Below are 14,269 nucleotides of genomic sequence, written 5' to 3'. Positions count from 1 at the left end.
ATTAATTAGGCTTAATAAATTCGTCTCGCGGTTTCCAGATGAGTTATGAAATTAGTTTTTTCATTCGTGTCAAAAACCCCTTCCGACATCCGGTCGAACGTCCGATATGATACCTAAAAATTTTTTTTCGCGAACTAAATAAGGCCTAAGCAGGCTCTGTGTGTCATATTTCATACTATTAGATTATTTTTTATGGGACGGAGGAAGTACTCTGTTGCTCCTCTGAAAACGAACGGTACTGACCCCCGGGAATGACGTCCCGTCAGGATCACGATCGATATGAAGGCGCCCGCCCTCCGACGACCGACGTGCACGGTCACAGCACTAGTAGAGATGAGAACGAGACACCAATCGGCGGATTAGTTAGGCGCATCAGTCGGTAACGAAAACGAGTACTCTGAGCTCTACGAGCACTTCTGTGCTATATATGGTGGCCAAGTTGGCGAGCATATAAGCCACTCGTACGTCAAGGCCTCATGGGCCACGGACTCGTGCAAGCCTCTCGGCCGCGCTACATGCGCGCACCATTTAATCCGTGTCCATCTCGCGGTCTCGCCGCTCGATCCGTCGACTTCGACACCTTGCAAACCACACGATAATCCGAAGGAATTTTTTTAACCGTTTTGTATGTTATCCTTTGATTAGTTGAGTTTCGGCTAAGTCGTAAACGAATAAATGAACTAAAAATGTTATTTTTTTAAAAAAAATAACGGTATTTTTAGCAGTTTAAATAAACTTACGAAAGAAAAAAGATCAACTCTAAAATTAAACTTCGGAACTCAAATTTGGTTGCGATTGAAACAAACCAACAAACAGACGATGAGATGAGAGGCTAGGAACAGTTCGATCTGGCTTATTGGATGAGCATCTTTGCAGAGATAGAGATATGGCAAAATTCAGCAACTAATTTTTGTTGATTTATTTTCAAAGGGATATAGTTGTGTCGTAATATAAATAAATCTATTTACTTTTTCTAAGTTAATTATGTATATTGTCTTCTAAATGTATGCAGACTATTAATCAAAATACTATGATCGTTATACATGGAACCGATAGTTCAAAGTAAATAATCGTGTAGAAAGTATATTTTGAGTTTGTAATCGAAACAAAGAAAACTGGAGTATATTTTAATGCCATCTTTTACTGTGAGAATCTGTTGCAATTCAAAACGTTGAAATTATTTTGAAAATTATAAACTGAAAGCAATATGAAATATAAAGTACTGTTCACAGTGTAAACAAAAAATAATGTAATCAAAATCAAAAGTTTAATTAACTGAATTTATTTTTTGTATTTTATTTTAAATTTTGTAACATTAAATAGGGAAACAACGTCATTTTCATGATTAGAAAACGATAATTGACATCAACCGCCTTTCAATGATAATAAGTGACTCCTAGCAGCCACGAGGATTTTTTTTTAACGATCCCGCACAAGACAACGTGAAATTTCTTATGATATGGCATAGAAAAATTACAAAGTTACATGACGAAAAAATTGTGACCAATGAAAAAAAAAACAAAACACAACCACCACGTGCTAACAGCTCCCTACACAACTAAGGAGAAGACCCTAGAACCAAACTGACCGCCGCTAAGTTTGACCGATCGCTGCTAGACCTGCAAGATCCTACTCAGACAAATCATCGATGAGTTCCTAATCATCCTCACGTAGAGTGGTTGAGGAAGAGGGCGAGAGAGAAGAAGATCCGCTCGTCCCTCACATTAACCAGATGACGTCAAACAAAAATTTGCCGAGAAAAAGCTAAGAGAAGACGGTAAAGCGAGGAAAAAAAACTTCCCAAACAACACCTCCAAAGAGATCATGACATCTTAGACGCCACCACCGCCCATCCATTCGGACTGGGTTTTGACATGAAGAATGATGTCAATGAGTGGAAAGGTGTCGATGATGGCTTAACAATGCTCTAAGAGAGGATAACAATGTCCGTAGGCATCGGCGTTGATGGCTCAGAGAAACCTCAGGCTAGGTTTTCGCCTACAACACCCTCTTCGCACTTATCGTCACCACCACAATGCTCCACCAATCGAACAGCCTCTTATAGCTCGCAGCTCTGCCGCACCTATGCTATATACAGCTAACCGGCCTAAACTGCCGGTCTTCAACATGGCTAGGAAAGACAAATATTACTCCCTCCGTTTCAGGTTATAAGATGTTTTGATTTTGGTCAAAGTCAAACTGCTTCAAATTTAAACAAGTTTATAGAAAAAATAGTAATATTTTCGACCCAAGATAAATTTATTATAAAAATGTATTTAATTATTAATTTAATAAAACTAATGTAGTATTATAAATATTACTATATTTGTCTATAAATTTAGTCAAATTTGAAGCAGTTTGATTTTGATCAAAGTCAAAACATATTATAACCTGAAACGGAGGGAGTAGCATTTATGCTAATGCAAAATGAGATTTACAATGGCTTTGTTTATACCATAAAAAAATCCAAGGTTTTTTAGCACTACAACTTACACATACACAATAGGATCTACTAGTACATGCATTATGCATACCATCATGCCTAAATATGTAGTACTTCCTCTGTCCCACAATGTAGCAACCTATGATAGGACTCATGTCCATATTTATAGTTCTAGGATATGTCTTAAAGGTTGCTACACTGTGGGACGGAGCCACGGAGTATGTACTTATCCCCTCCCTGACATGTTTTCTATTTTTCGGTGGCCACGTGACTTTGGCAAGGAGAGGGTAGTGGCCAGTGGGCGAAGCCAAGGCTACCAAAGAATGTAGCAGGCACAAATTAGTGTGTGTAGCACTAGCTCTTCTCTGTTGCCGTAATGCAGAGGATCCATGCCTGTCAAAAAGGTTGTACACGAATAAAATTGTGAAGTTTTGAGTCCGTTGACAATTTTTTATGTTTACGATACTGGACGGCCTTTGGCTTAAAATCCTAGTAGTACTAGATGGACTTTCTCATATTTGCATTACAATGTACAATAAAAATTTTCCTCGTTTGGGTTCTCGACGGATTTTCTTTTTATTTTTGGTTTCAAAAGTATGACTTTTTTCGTGATCTTAACGTATTAGCGATTCTCTGCCGACTGCCCGGCCTGGTCGCGGGAGCTAGCGCGCGGGAGATTCTCCCGCCGTGGCACGCGCGACGTGCCGCGTGCGCACAGGCCGCACTGTCCCTTTCGCCCGCGCGTCATACGGTGTCCACCCGGTCCGCGAGCGCGCTTGCTTCTTCTTCTCTATATATGGAGTACGCAGTTCAGCTTCAGCAGTAGAAGCGCAAAAGGCAAAACCAGAGCCCGCTCACCTGCTGAGAAACACCGCGCAGAGGCAGAGACAAACAACGTACGGCCGTGTAGAACTGTAGATCGTATCGTCCGAGTCCCCCAAGAGTTTCAGGCCATCAACCCGTAGTTTGGCGCTCCCTTGGTTTTACCTGCAAGACAAAAGAGCTAGCGACCGAATCGTTCGACGGCAGAGGCGTCATGGGGGCGCCGAGCAGGGAGGATGAGGAGGCGAAGAAGATGGAGGCCGGCGGCGACACCGTCGGCCAGAAGCTCGACGCCGGGGCTCTCTTCGTCCTTCAGTCCAAAGGTGCGTTCGTGTCTGACATGAGCTCTCTTGTTTCTCGCTTACTCGCTTCTGATCGCCCACTCTTCTTTCTTTCTTTCGTTATTTCTTTCTTGATTCCTCTTTGGCGCATCTCAGGCAGCAAGCATGTTTGGCTAGCTGCACATATAAGCGTAACCTGTTTGTGTTCTGGGAGCATCGGAGGCCGTATATTCTAGACTGTTGATGGATTGTCCCCAGCTATTAATAAGCAAAAGAGCTGGCTAACTAATCAGTAGCAACTAGCCAACTAACATGTACGAGTTAATAGATTGTTCTGGCTGCTATATCAAGATGGTTTGATGAAGTGTTGTTGTGCAGGATTTGGCTATGCCATCCCGATTGATATGATCCGTATGTAAATGATTTGGCTCATGTTAATAATCGTACCCAAAAACTGTACAAACTAGCAAGATAACGGGAAAAAAAATGATGGTTTACAAATTGTTTCGGTTAATTTTCCTCAGCGCATGTACCCGGCAGCCATTGTGAGGGGTACTGCGTTACTGTTCTACTTGAATGACTGGGTGCGTCTCCTGAACTCTGATTAAAAGTTCTTGGACAGATGTAGATGTTTGAATGGTCCCTGCCCATCTATCCTTTTGCACTACTTTTTCACAGTTTTACCCTATGAAGATTGGATGTAGTAACAAAAACTCTCTTCTTTCTTTGCTCGCTTTTTTCCGTTCCCCTACATCCGTTGCCTGCACGCCTACATCTATTCTTTTTCAACATTCAGAGAAGAGACAAGAGAAAATGTACTTCAGGGATGATGGGCTCCCTGGCTATCAAGCCTATTATCAATAGCAATGCATGTAAAGTTGTAAACATGGGCAATTCATATTATTGTTCTGCTAGGCTGCTAGCTCAGCCGATCCCCCATATCACGATACAGTACTCGTATTAGTCAACCTTTCGGGCTCCATGAAATGGTTACACGTCTATTTGGTCTTGTTGAAGCAGACAGAAAATATATTAATATATGGACCTAAGTGAACTATAAAAGTATAATAACGATGTATTGTTATTTTTATTCAAAAAAAATAAATTAGGCATGAATCGTTCAGTCTTTAGCGTGATGTCTGTATCGTATAGGAGAACTGGTACAGGTCACCATCTCGTTGATTATCATGCGCACTAGCGCAGATACTCTTGACTCGAGGAAATTATAAATGGCATCGGGAGGTTGGTTAGCTGGAACTCTCTTCGTTCTAAAATAAGTACAGGCCATAAGTTTTTTTTTCAATTTTAATCGTCCGTCTTATTAAAAAGAATTTAATTAGTATTTTTATTGCTATTAGCTTATAAAATATGAATAGTACTTTGTGTGTGACTTATATTTTTTTTATTTTTTTTAAAAAAAATAAGACGGACGATTAAAGTTGTACATGGAAACTCATCGTAGTGATTATTTTGGAACGGAGTGAGGAATATGGTATGAGTAATGTACTAATCAAATCATATTTGGTCCATTTTGGAAAAAGGAAAATCGAATTAGGTGTGAGACTGCAGGCTTAACAAAATCAAATTGCTCACTGCCCCCAATGCCTCATAGTTCCCTGTTGATTTGCTGACCCCTGAAACATACTAGTATCAACAACTTTATTTTAGGATAATTTTACCATCCTTAAAAATATATCTAGAAGTACCAAAAATGTTAATGTAAAATTTAGGTATCTTGATGTACTTTTTTTAATGACTGCAAAATTTCTTTTATTTTTATCTTTCGATTGTCAAAGCAAGTTTAGTGACAGAGGAGTACTACATGTGTAAGACATACAGCTTTGGAAAGTAGGTATGGGCATTGTGCAGGATTGATCAATGTCTGATGGAGGGATGGGGTTTCTTCCGATGGCAACGTGTTTTTTTTTTTTTTTGAAACGACTGATAGAAACGTGTTTACTCGCCATATTCCAACTTCCAAGCGTTTAGCTAACCTGTGAACTTTCTTTTGCCATTCCTTCATCTCCTACAACTTTTGACCGAGTGGAGCTGCGGAAGCCTCTCCCAATCAGCTTATCATCATCCAGCGACTAATACAAACAGAAAAAATACCAGTAGGACTAACAGATTAGCTAACTACTAGCAGGAGTAATGTTATTCTTTTTCTATATCTATAATATACTACTTTGAATGATATTAGTGAGGGTGTCTGAGTTTTCCCCATCACCATAAGTTAACATATTAGACCATAAGATCCTCAAATGTGAGTATTTTTGCACTTGATATGACATAATATGCCTAATTAACTAACTACGTTAGTAGGTTTGTAATTTTTATTTTTATATTTATCTCTTATGATATTCGCCGCAATGCACAGTACCTTTAGCTAGTTTAACAGAAAAAAACTGATCATGCTGCTGCTGTATAAATGCGCAGGGTCATGGCTGCACTGCGGGTACCACCTGACGACGTCCATCGTGGCGCCACCGCTGCTGAGCCTGCCGTTCGCGTTCGCGTCGCTGGGGTGGGCGGCGGGGCTCATCTGCCTCGTCATCGGCGCCGCCGTGACCTTCTACTCGTACAACCTCATTTCCCTCGTCCTCGAGCACCACGCGCAGCAAGGACGCCGCCAGCTCCGCTTCAGGGACATGGCCACCGATATTTTAGGTCAGTAATCACTCGTATACCTATCTATCCGTAATTACAGTTAAACAATGAGATTGATCGACAGGGATTGTTGCTTCAGCCACAATTAAGGTTGTGTTTAGATTCAAAGTTTGAATCCAAACTTCAGTCTTTTTCCATCACATCAACCTATCATACACACCCAACTTTCCAGCCACATCATTTTTAATTTCAACCAAAATCTAAACTTTACACTGAACTAAACACAGCCTAAACGCTGCTGTAAACTACAGCCATTTTTAGTACTGCTACAGCCGTAACCGCTGCAGCAAGAATAGCTACTGAACACACCCTATTACTATTTACTAGTTAGGTTCCCATTAAAATGGAAATAATGTAGTAGGTTGATGCTAATATACTCATTAAACTCGAGTACATAAGTGATTAAAAGGAAGGCACGTAGCAACTCCAAGCTAATTGGTAGATGGAGGAGAATCTGCATATAAAATTGCATTCGCTGACAACTGTCTCGCAAACTCATACTACGTGCAATACCAAAAGCATTACAATACAATAGTAAGGGCGTTCACAATGGACGGACGTGGCATTCAGCCTTCACCCAAAAAAACGAATACAGTACAACTGTACAAAGTCAGTAGTGGGTACTAGTATCCATCACGAGGCAGGTAAGATTCTCTCGCCCATGTCTTCACTTAGCCCTGGCTCCTAAAGGCCCGAATTGAGAATTTGGAGAAAACAACCTCTGATTATAACACGGGATTTATTTTTCTGTAATGGACCATTTCTTTCGAAGCATTTACATAGTTTGTGATATTCTTGCGTTCAAACGAGACATGAGGATGAGTCAATACATCAACACCTATGTCGTCACCTTGAATATAGGGGCAGAAACGCCAAGTGCAGTGTTCTTTCAGAAAAGAAAGGAAGGGAGGAAGGAACACCAACTTGTAGACGTGACAGGTTTAGCGACTGATCATTGATGTCCTGTTTTATTCACAAGAAAGTCAGCTGCCCGCCCCCTTTTCTTGTGCGGAATAAGTCAGCTGTATTATTTGGCCAAATCAAGTCCCATTTCGCATTTGCGAGTTTGCGACATGTACGTGTCTGCAGCATTCATGAGCAATGGGTATGGCCATACTATATCGGACCGGTAAACTCTTCAACCGGAGTGAGTGCAGCGTCTGAAGCCGACATGTTGCTTGATTTCAGTAACTGACTAAGCAGCATTCAATAAAATCGTAACACGGTACAGTACAGGTTAGAAAAGTCCAGCTGCTAGGGCTCGTATTTTGTCACTGTCAAGAGTCGACGAGGGAAAGAATCCCCACTGGTTAGATAATACTAATTAAAACTCCAGTTAGCGCTTGGCGGATATATAGAGAAAAACTTGATTGGTCGAAAGGGATAGTATTCCCACATTAGTACTACAGATCATGCAATTGGTCGAGTTTGACGAATTTGTCGGCAAGTATTTGCTGTGGAATTTAATATTCCAGCTTTCCACTTGATTGCCTGTCTAAATCGATTGATACTGCTTGCGAAGGAAAAAAACCAGCACCGCGCGCCGTTTCTTGTCAATATGTCAATCTTAAATACTTCCTCCGTTCCAATATGTAACAATCTAGTTCAACAACCTAGAACTAGATTGGATATTTTCTAGTACTACGAATCTGGACAGGACAGCAGTAGAAAATGTCCCATCGGTACTAGATTCTTATATATTGGGACGGAGGGAGTAGCACTGTACCAGGTGTAGTAGAATCAGTCATATACTAGCATCCTAGCTGATACGACATTGGACAGATAAGCACAGGTTTAACGTACGTGTTGGGAAAAAGGAATCGTCCTTAGTGCCATCTGGCAGCAGATTCATACAGTTTAAATCTGACAAAAAATGTTTCGAAAGGGATATTCATCTTCATCACCGCGACAAAATCACTGTCACTGAGATGAGATTCATGGTTAATTTTTCCACGGTGATGCATGCAGGGCCTGGATGGGGACGCTTCTACATCGGGCCGATCCAGTTCCTGGTCTGCTTCGGGGCAGTCGTCGCGTGCACTCTCCTAGCCGGTCAGAGCATGAAGGTATCTTCATCAGAATTAGTCCACGAACTGATTTCGTGTCGGATCGGATCGGATCGCGTTCATCAATTGCACATGGTATGAATCCACATTTCTTACTCGATCGCGTTGCAGGCTATCTACCTGATTGCCAACCCGGGCGGCACGATCAAGCTGTACGTGTTCGTGGCAATCTTCGGCGTCTTCATGATGATCCTGGCGCAGATGCCGTCGTTCCACTCTCTCCGCCACGTTAACCTCATCTCCCTCGTGCTGTGCCTCGCCTACAGCTTCTGCGCCGTCGCCGCCTGCATCTACCTTGGTAGGTTTCCCGGCGACCCGGCCCATTATTTAGATTAGCTATTGGGCTTTAATTAGGCCTGTCGACGCGACGGATTAAAATTGGACTGACGAATTTTGTGCAGGAAGCTCAAAGGGAGCGCCCGAGAAGGACTACTCGATCGCCGGCGCCAACACCCGTGACCGCGTGTTCGGCGTGTTCAACGCCATCGCCGTCATCGCCACGACGTACGGCAATGGAATCATCCCCGAGATACAGGCGACGGTGGCGGCGCCGGTGACGGGGAAGATGTTCAAGGGGCTGTGCCTGTGCTACGCCGTGGTGGTGACGACGTTCTTCAGCGTGGCCATCTCGGGGTACTGGGCGTTCGGCAACCAGTCGCAGGGCACGCTCCTGAGCAACTTCATGGTGGGCGGCAGGGCCGTCATCCCGGAGTGGCTGCTGCTCATCATCGAGCTCTTCACGCTGCTGCAGCTGTCGGCGGTGGCCGTGGTGTACCTGCAGCCGACCAACGAGGTCCTGGAGGGCCTCCTGTCCGACCCCAAGGCCGGGCAGTACGCCGCGAGGAACGTCGCGCCGCGGGTGCTCTCCCGCACCGCCGCCGTCGCGCTGGGCACCACCATCGCGGCCATGGTGCCCTTCTTCGGCGACATGAACGCGCTCATCGGCGCATTCGGCTTCCTCCCGCTCGACTTCGCTGTGCCGGCGGTGTTCTACAACGTGACGTTCAAGCCGTCCAAGAAGGGCGCCGTGTTCTGGCTCAACACCACCATCGCCGTCGTGTTCTCCGCGCTCGCTGTCGTCGCGTCAGTCGCCGCGGTCCGGCAGATCATTCTGGACGCCAATAGCTATAAACTGTTCGCGAATGTGTGATGTTATTATGCTTTAACTCTTGACAAAGGAACATCAATGCAGGAAGAAGATTTTTTTTCCTTTTCTTTTTCTTTTTTTTAAAAGAAGTCATCTTCCCACTTATGTTTATATTATATTTATTAATCATTTATTAGCAACTAAAAATAATTTATAGCATGTCTTTAGTGATTTAAAAATAAATACTGTAAAATAAACTACAACGAGAAAATAACAAAATCAACGCCAAAATTGAGTTTTAAACTTTAATTTTTATCTTATATGCATAAGCATAAATCAATCGAGGCAGAAATATAGCCTGAGTTTCGCTCAGAAATGTGTGTTCTGTCTATGAATACGGAGAAGCGTCAACACCGGAGACGCTTTCTTGTATCGAAGGCGTATAAACGAGAGGTAAGTTGGGCTCGGTACTGAAAGCACGCGACCTCACGCGCCGCTAACAAAAGCCCAAAGCGACCCAGGCCGTGAGTCGTTGGACGGGCCAGGCTCGATGCGGACGGCCCGCACGCCGGCGTCGGCGGCGCGCGGCGGCCGGGCGCTGTACGAGCTGTACAGGGCGGCGAGCCGCGCGGCGGCGCCGGCGGCGCTTCTATGGCGGCGGCTACGAGGACTGGAGCACCCGTCGCGTTGGCCCGAGCGGTTGGGCAGGCCGTCGGTGGCGCGGCCTCGTCCGGGCTCGCCGCTCGTGTGGTTCCACGCCGTATCCCTCGGCGAGGGGATGGCCGCGCTCCCGGTCGTACGCCACTGCGCCCGCCTCCACCCTGGTCTCCCCATCCTCCTCACCACTACTACCCTCTCATCCTTGTAAGCTTCCCCCATTACCGCAAATACGAGTTGCCTGGCTCTCTCATTTCCGTGTAATGTGGCCATATTCTATTTCGGTTGTTTTGATTTCAATGCAGCGAAGTGATGAAAGACTTGCTCCCGGATGGTGTCATATATCAGGTGAGCTCCGAAATTGCTCTTGTACTTTCAGATCCCTGTCGTGACGGCCGGTTTAGTTTTCTGAGAAATGGCGTATGCACAACAAATTTTTACTGATGGACTGTTCTTGAAAAAAAAGGACATTTTAGGTTCGAACTGTGTCAAGGCAGATAGATATTGTCTGTTCATTATATGTATCCCTTAAACTAAGGTCATATTATACTCGTTGAACTATGATAGTAAGGTTTCGTAATATTAAACCTTTAAGGTGGTAATATTCGATAGTACAGACACAGATCAAGCAAAGTTTTGGGAACAGATGGAACTTGTTTAGATGAAGGGAATCACGAATAGGCTAACAGAAGGATAGTTTAAATGTTTGATATGCCCTATATACATCTACGGTAGCTTATTGTTGTTTTACATAACTGAAATACATATGTGTGTAGTTTGCACCCCTTGACTGTCCTGATGCAATAGAAAGTTTCATTGGATACTGGAAACCAAATTTGATACTTCTTATGGAAAGTGAACTCTGGCCAAACCTCATTTTGTCTGCAGCAGAGAAAGGGGTAAGTTTTTTTTTTCTCATAATGACTATTTTCTACTAAGTGGTTAGGCTTCCCTTTGTTACCCTTGTTTTTTCCATGTGCAATGGCAGATTAGCTATATTTTCGGTCCATAGTACATTCTTTCACTATTTAATTATCTGCTGTGAATGACCTTCCTATTTTTCAGATTGCAGTGGTTCTTTTAAATGCGCGCATGTCATTGAAGTCTTTCAACCGTTGGTCCTTGCCTCTAGGGTTGCAGTTAGTCTCTTTGATGCTCTCCAAACTATCACTTGTTATCCCATTGGTATGGAGTGGTGGGGTTCTAAACCTTATTTTGATGTAAAAATATTGCCATTGTATTCATTTCTATCTGTTCCAGAGTACTATTCAAGCTGTTCGTTTTCAATTACTTCATGCACCACCACAGATCATCCATTTTGCTGGCGATTTAAAATACGGTATGCGCCATGCCAATTTTTCTCTGGCTTCCTATGTTCATGAGAGTATGTTTGAAATAAACATATGAGTGATGCATTTCTCAAGGATTATCTTGGGAGCTTGAAAGATAACCAGGTTCACAAACTCAATAATTTATAGAGATTCATGTGATTTACCTAGCTGTTGGTGACATTGCTGCTGGGGAGAAAGAGGTAGCTGCAATAGAAGATCTTCAGCAGCAGTTCAGCAATAGGCCCATCTGGATGGCAGCTTCTATCCACAAAGGGGAAGATGAAAGTAAGCACCTCAGACACCCACCTTTTCTTTTTATTGGATCAGTATTATCTGCTCTTCCAAGGAACTGTGTGCAGGACTAAAACTGTATATATGTAGCTGTTTTGCCTATGGTGATGATCACCATTGATATCCCTAAAGTCATTGCTGACTTCTTTATGCTTTCCTGAATAATTGAATCCTTGCCTTACTATGCTTATGTTCTCAACAAAAAACAATGTTGACAAGCTTCCTCTCTTTTTCAGTCATTCTCCGTGTTCATGATGAGTTAACCAGGGCGTATCCTACTCTACTTTTAATTCTCGTCCCAAGGCATCCTGAGGACAGCAAGAATGTTTCTCAAGTATGTCAATTGTCTTCCTTACCCTTTTATATCTGGTCCTGTTTAGTTGATGAAGTAGTTGGTGGGTTGTACTGCTTATCTTTTAGTTTTTTTTAATACATTATCATATTGGGTAATCTATAGGTGTAGCATTGTTGTAATGAAAAAAAGGGAACTAACTTAGTTCACTGTATGAAGCTTGAAATTAATTGCTTATAACTGTTTGTATACGATTACTTGAAATTTCTTATGGTTCTAGAGCATGTAGCATATGATTCTCACTTCAATGCTGATAGTATAATATGTATGGGCCACATCTTTAGTTCTTTACTCATCTTCTTTTAGACCCTGAAGAAACAGAAAGTGAATTTTGTGCTGAGGTCAACAAGAGAAGTGGTGTCTTCAAACACCAGTATATATGTGGTTGATACGTTAGGTTTGTGCTATCTCTTATGCCTTAAGTTTGCACATTTTTTCAGTATGGAGTATGGACTGTGTATATTCTTTTGAATGTTAGTTAATGAATGAAATACCATGGAAAATAGGTGAATTAAGAATGCTCTACAGGGTTACTCCAATAGCTGTTATTGGGGGTTCTTTTTTGCCCGGCTTAGCTGGACATAATATTTCTGAGGCTGCTGCAGTTGGTTGCGCTGTTATGACTGGTACGCAAGAGTGCAAGACACATCTGACTATTTTGAATGACTTTTTCTACAAAATCGGAATGTCTAGAGTTTCATTAATTGTCTTTCAGGTCCTAGTGTTGGGCACTTCTATCATATGCTGGTCGAAATGTGGCAAATAAATCCTTTAGCTGTCAAGCAGGTGATAATCTGTCTTGTACTTTGTTATTTATCTAACTGACACAAAAAATGCCGCATCATTTGTGCACTATGTTCGATTAAGAGTGGGATTACTACTATTTCGTGGCCTTCTTAGGGGAGGTATTTTGTTAATTATTGACTTGGCCTTGTCCCTACTTCTGGAAATTAGTTTGGACGGTAACAGGATGAATTGCCTTCTACTTGCTCTTTCAATAAATTATGCTTGCAATGTGGGTATGCTGCTTTACTGCATGGGTGATTCTTTTTTTTTTACACCTAAACATCGCAAGGAGCTACAGCCCCTTTCATTCTATGAGGATTAATGCAAATGTTTTTCAGGTCAAAGGAGAATATGAACTTTTGGAAGCACTAAAACAACTGCTTGGTGATTCTAGAGCTCTGGAAGCATGTCAAAGAGCCGCAAAAGATGCGTTTTCCTTTATGTCAGATGGAGTTGTCAATCGTGTATGGAATTTAGTCCACCCGTTCACTATTGGTTCCCAAACAGACACATGCGACAGCTTCTCGAGTAGTTAGTATGGAAGGCTTGCACATGGAAGTATGGAAAATAAGGGTAGTCACATTTAAAACATTGACATCTTCTAGTAACTTGCAGGGACAGGTTGACAATGTATGAGTCCTCTTTATTAGGAAGATAAGGTCTCACGAATTTCTCTGTACAGTCTGATGCACATAACAAACTTGTACTCCTAGCATGCCGGTGACAGATGACACAAATATCAAATTAAAGGCCATTAGCTCCTCTTAGCAATCTAACATTTCTGACGAATTCTACTGGAGCCCCTCATTTTGTATTTTCTTGTGATGTGGGTCAGCTGTTGTAGACTTGCAGTTCTTCATCTCCTATCAGTATGGCTGATAATTGTTTGACTTTGTTTATTTCTTGTATTGGTTGATCCCCTGTAATCAGGTTTGCAAAAGTTTGAAAAGCATGTCCTAACAACTTCATGATTTATCAGGCGTGCCATGCGTGACTTTTACTTTGACTAAATACAGTTTCAGCGGGGTTTTCTTTTGTCCGGTGGCCCGTGGGGAGGGCAGAATATTCGATCAGCTATAGGTATTCACAGTATTCTCCCGTTTCTGGTTTCTCAGTAAGCAACCACATGCGCAGTTTGCGTTTCATTATGCGTGCGACCATATGTGCAGGTTTGCACATTGGCATGAGACAGACTGCTCTTCAGCCGTTCTGCATCTGTCTAGCGATACACACACAGTACGTGCTTTAACTGCGAGAAACCTAATTCGCGCGTGCCGGCAGCGCGCACTCCCGGCCCATACGGCCCACTCGGTGCGCGCCCGCGAAATCTAACCACCGCTGTTTTCTCTTTTTTTTTTCTACTTTTTTTCTTCCCTGATTTTTTTCGCTTTCCTTTTTTTTTCTTTTTTTCCTGATTACTTTTTAATCTTCCAGCAGCAAGTGTTTTTATTTTTTAAAAAGTTTTTAAATCTTGACTTGAAAATTT

At 42.6% G+C, this 14,269-nt stretch overlaps 2 protein-coding genes across 5 annotated transcripts; both read left to right on the top strand.

Moving 5' to 3' along the window:
* Window positions 1–3,256: 3,256 nt before the first annotated feature.
* On the top strand, window positions 3,257–9,576 carry LOC127780891 (GABA transporter 1). The gene is made up of 5 exons (XM_052307882.1): window positions 3,257–3,588; window positions 5,983–6,213; window positions 8,182–8,279; window positions 8,391–8,577; window positions 8,681–9,576. Exons 1-5 carry the CDS (start codon window positions 3,480–3,482, stop codon window positions 9,427–9,429), a joined length of 1,374 nt encoding a protein of 457 aa, XP_052163842.1. The 5' UTR covers window positions 3,257–3,479; the 3' UTR covers window positions 9,430–9,576.
* Window positions 9,577–9,892: 316 nt separating this feature from the next.
* On the top strand, window positions 9,893–13,681 carry LOC127780867 (probable 3-deoxy-D-manno-octulosonic acid transferase, mitochondrial). Of its 4 annotated transcripts, none has more exons than XM_052307845.1 (11): window positions 9,900–10,230; window positions 10,329–10,371; window positions 10,800–10,922; window positions 11,089–11,208; window positions 11,284–11,362; window positions 11,502–11,639; window positions 11,882–11,979; window positions 12,304–12,394; window positions 12,504–12,623; window positions 12,713–12,783; window positions 13,122–13,681. In XM_052307845.1, the coding sequence occupies exons 1-11, from the start codon at window positions 9,917–9,919 to the stop codon at window positions 13,317–13,319; spliced, it is 1,395 nt and encodes a 464-aa protein (XP_052163805.1). In that variant the 5' UTR covers window positions 9,900–9,916; the 3' UTR covers window positions 13,320–13,681. The 4 variants fall into 4 exon arrangements, with proteins under 4 accessions (XP_052163832.1, XP_052163823.1, XP_052163805.1 ...); XM_052307854.1 differs by having other exon boundaries at window positions 9,902–10,230; window positions 11,523–11,639; XM_052307863.1 differs by lacking the exon at window positions 10,800–10,922 and having other exon boundaries at window positions 9,899–10,230.
* The last annotated feature ends 588 nt before the right edge of the window (window positions 13,682–14,269 follow it).

This window comes from Oryza glaberrima, chromosome 1 (assembly GCF_000147395.1).
Source record: "Oryza glaberrima chromosome 1, OglaRS2, whole genome shotgun sequence".
Lineage (NCBI taxonomy): Eukaryota > Viridiplantae > Streptophyta > Magnoliopsida > Poales > Poaceae > Oryza > Oryza glaberrima.
This window is presented reverse-complemented; position numbering and strand designations above follow the sequence as displayed.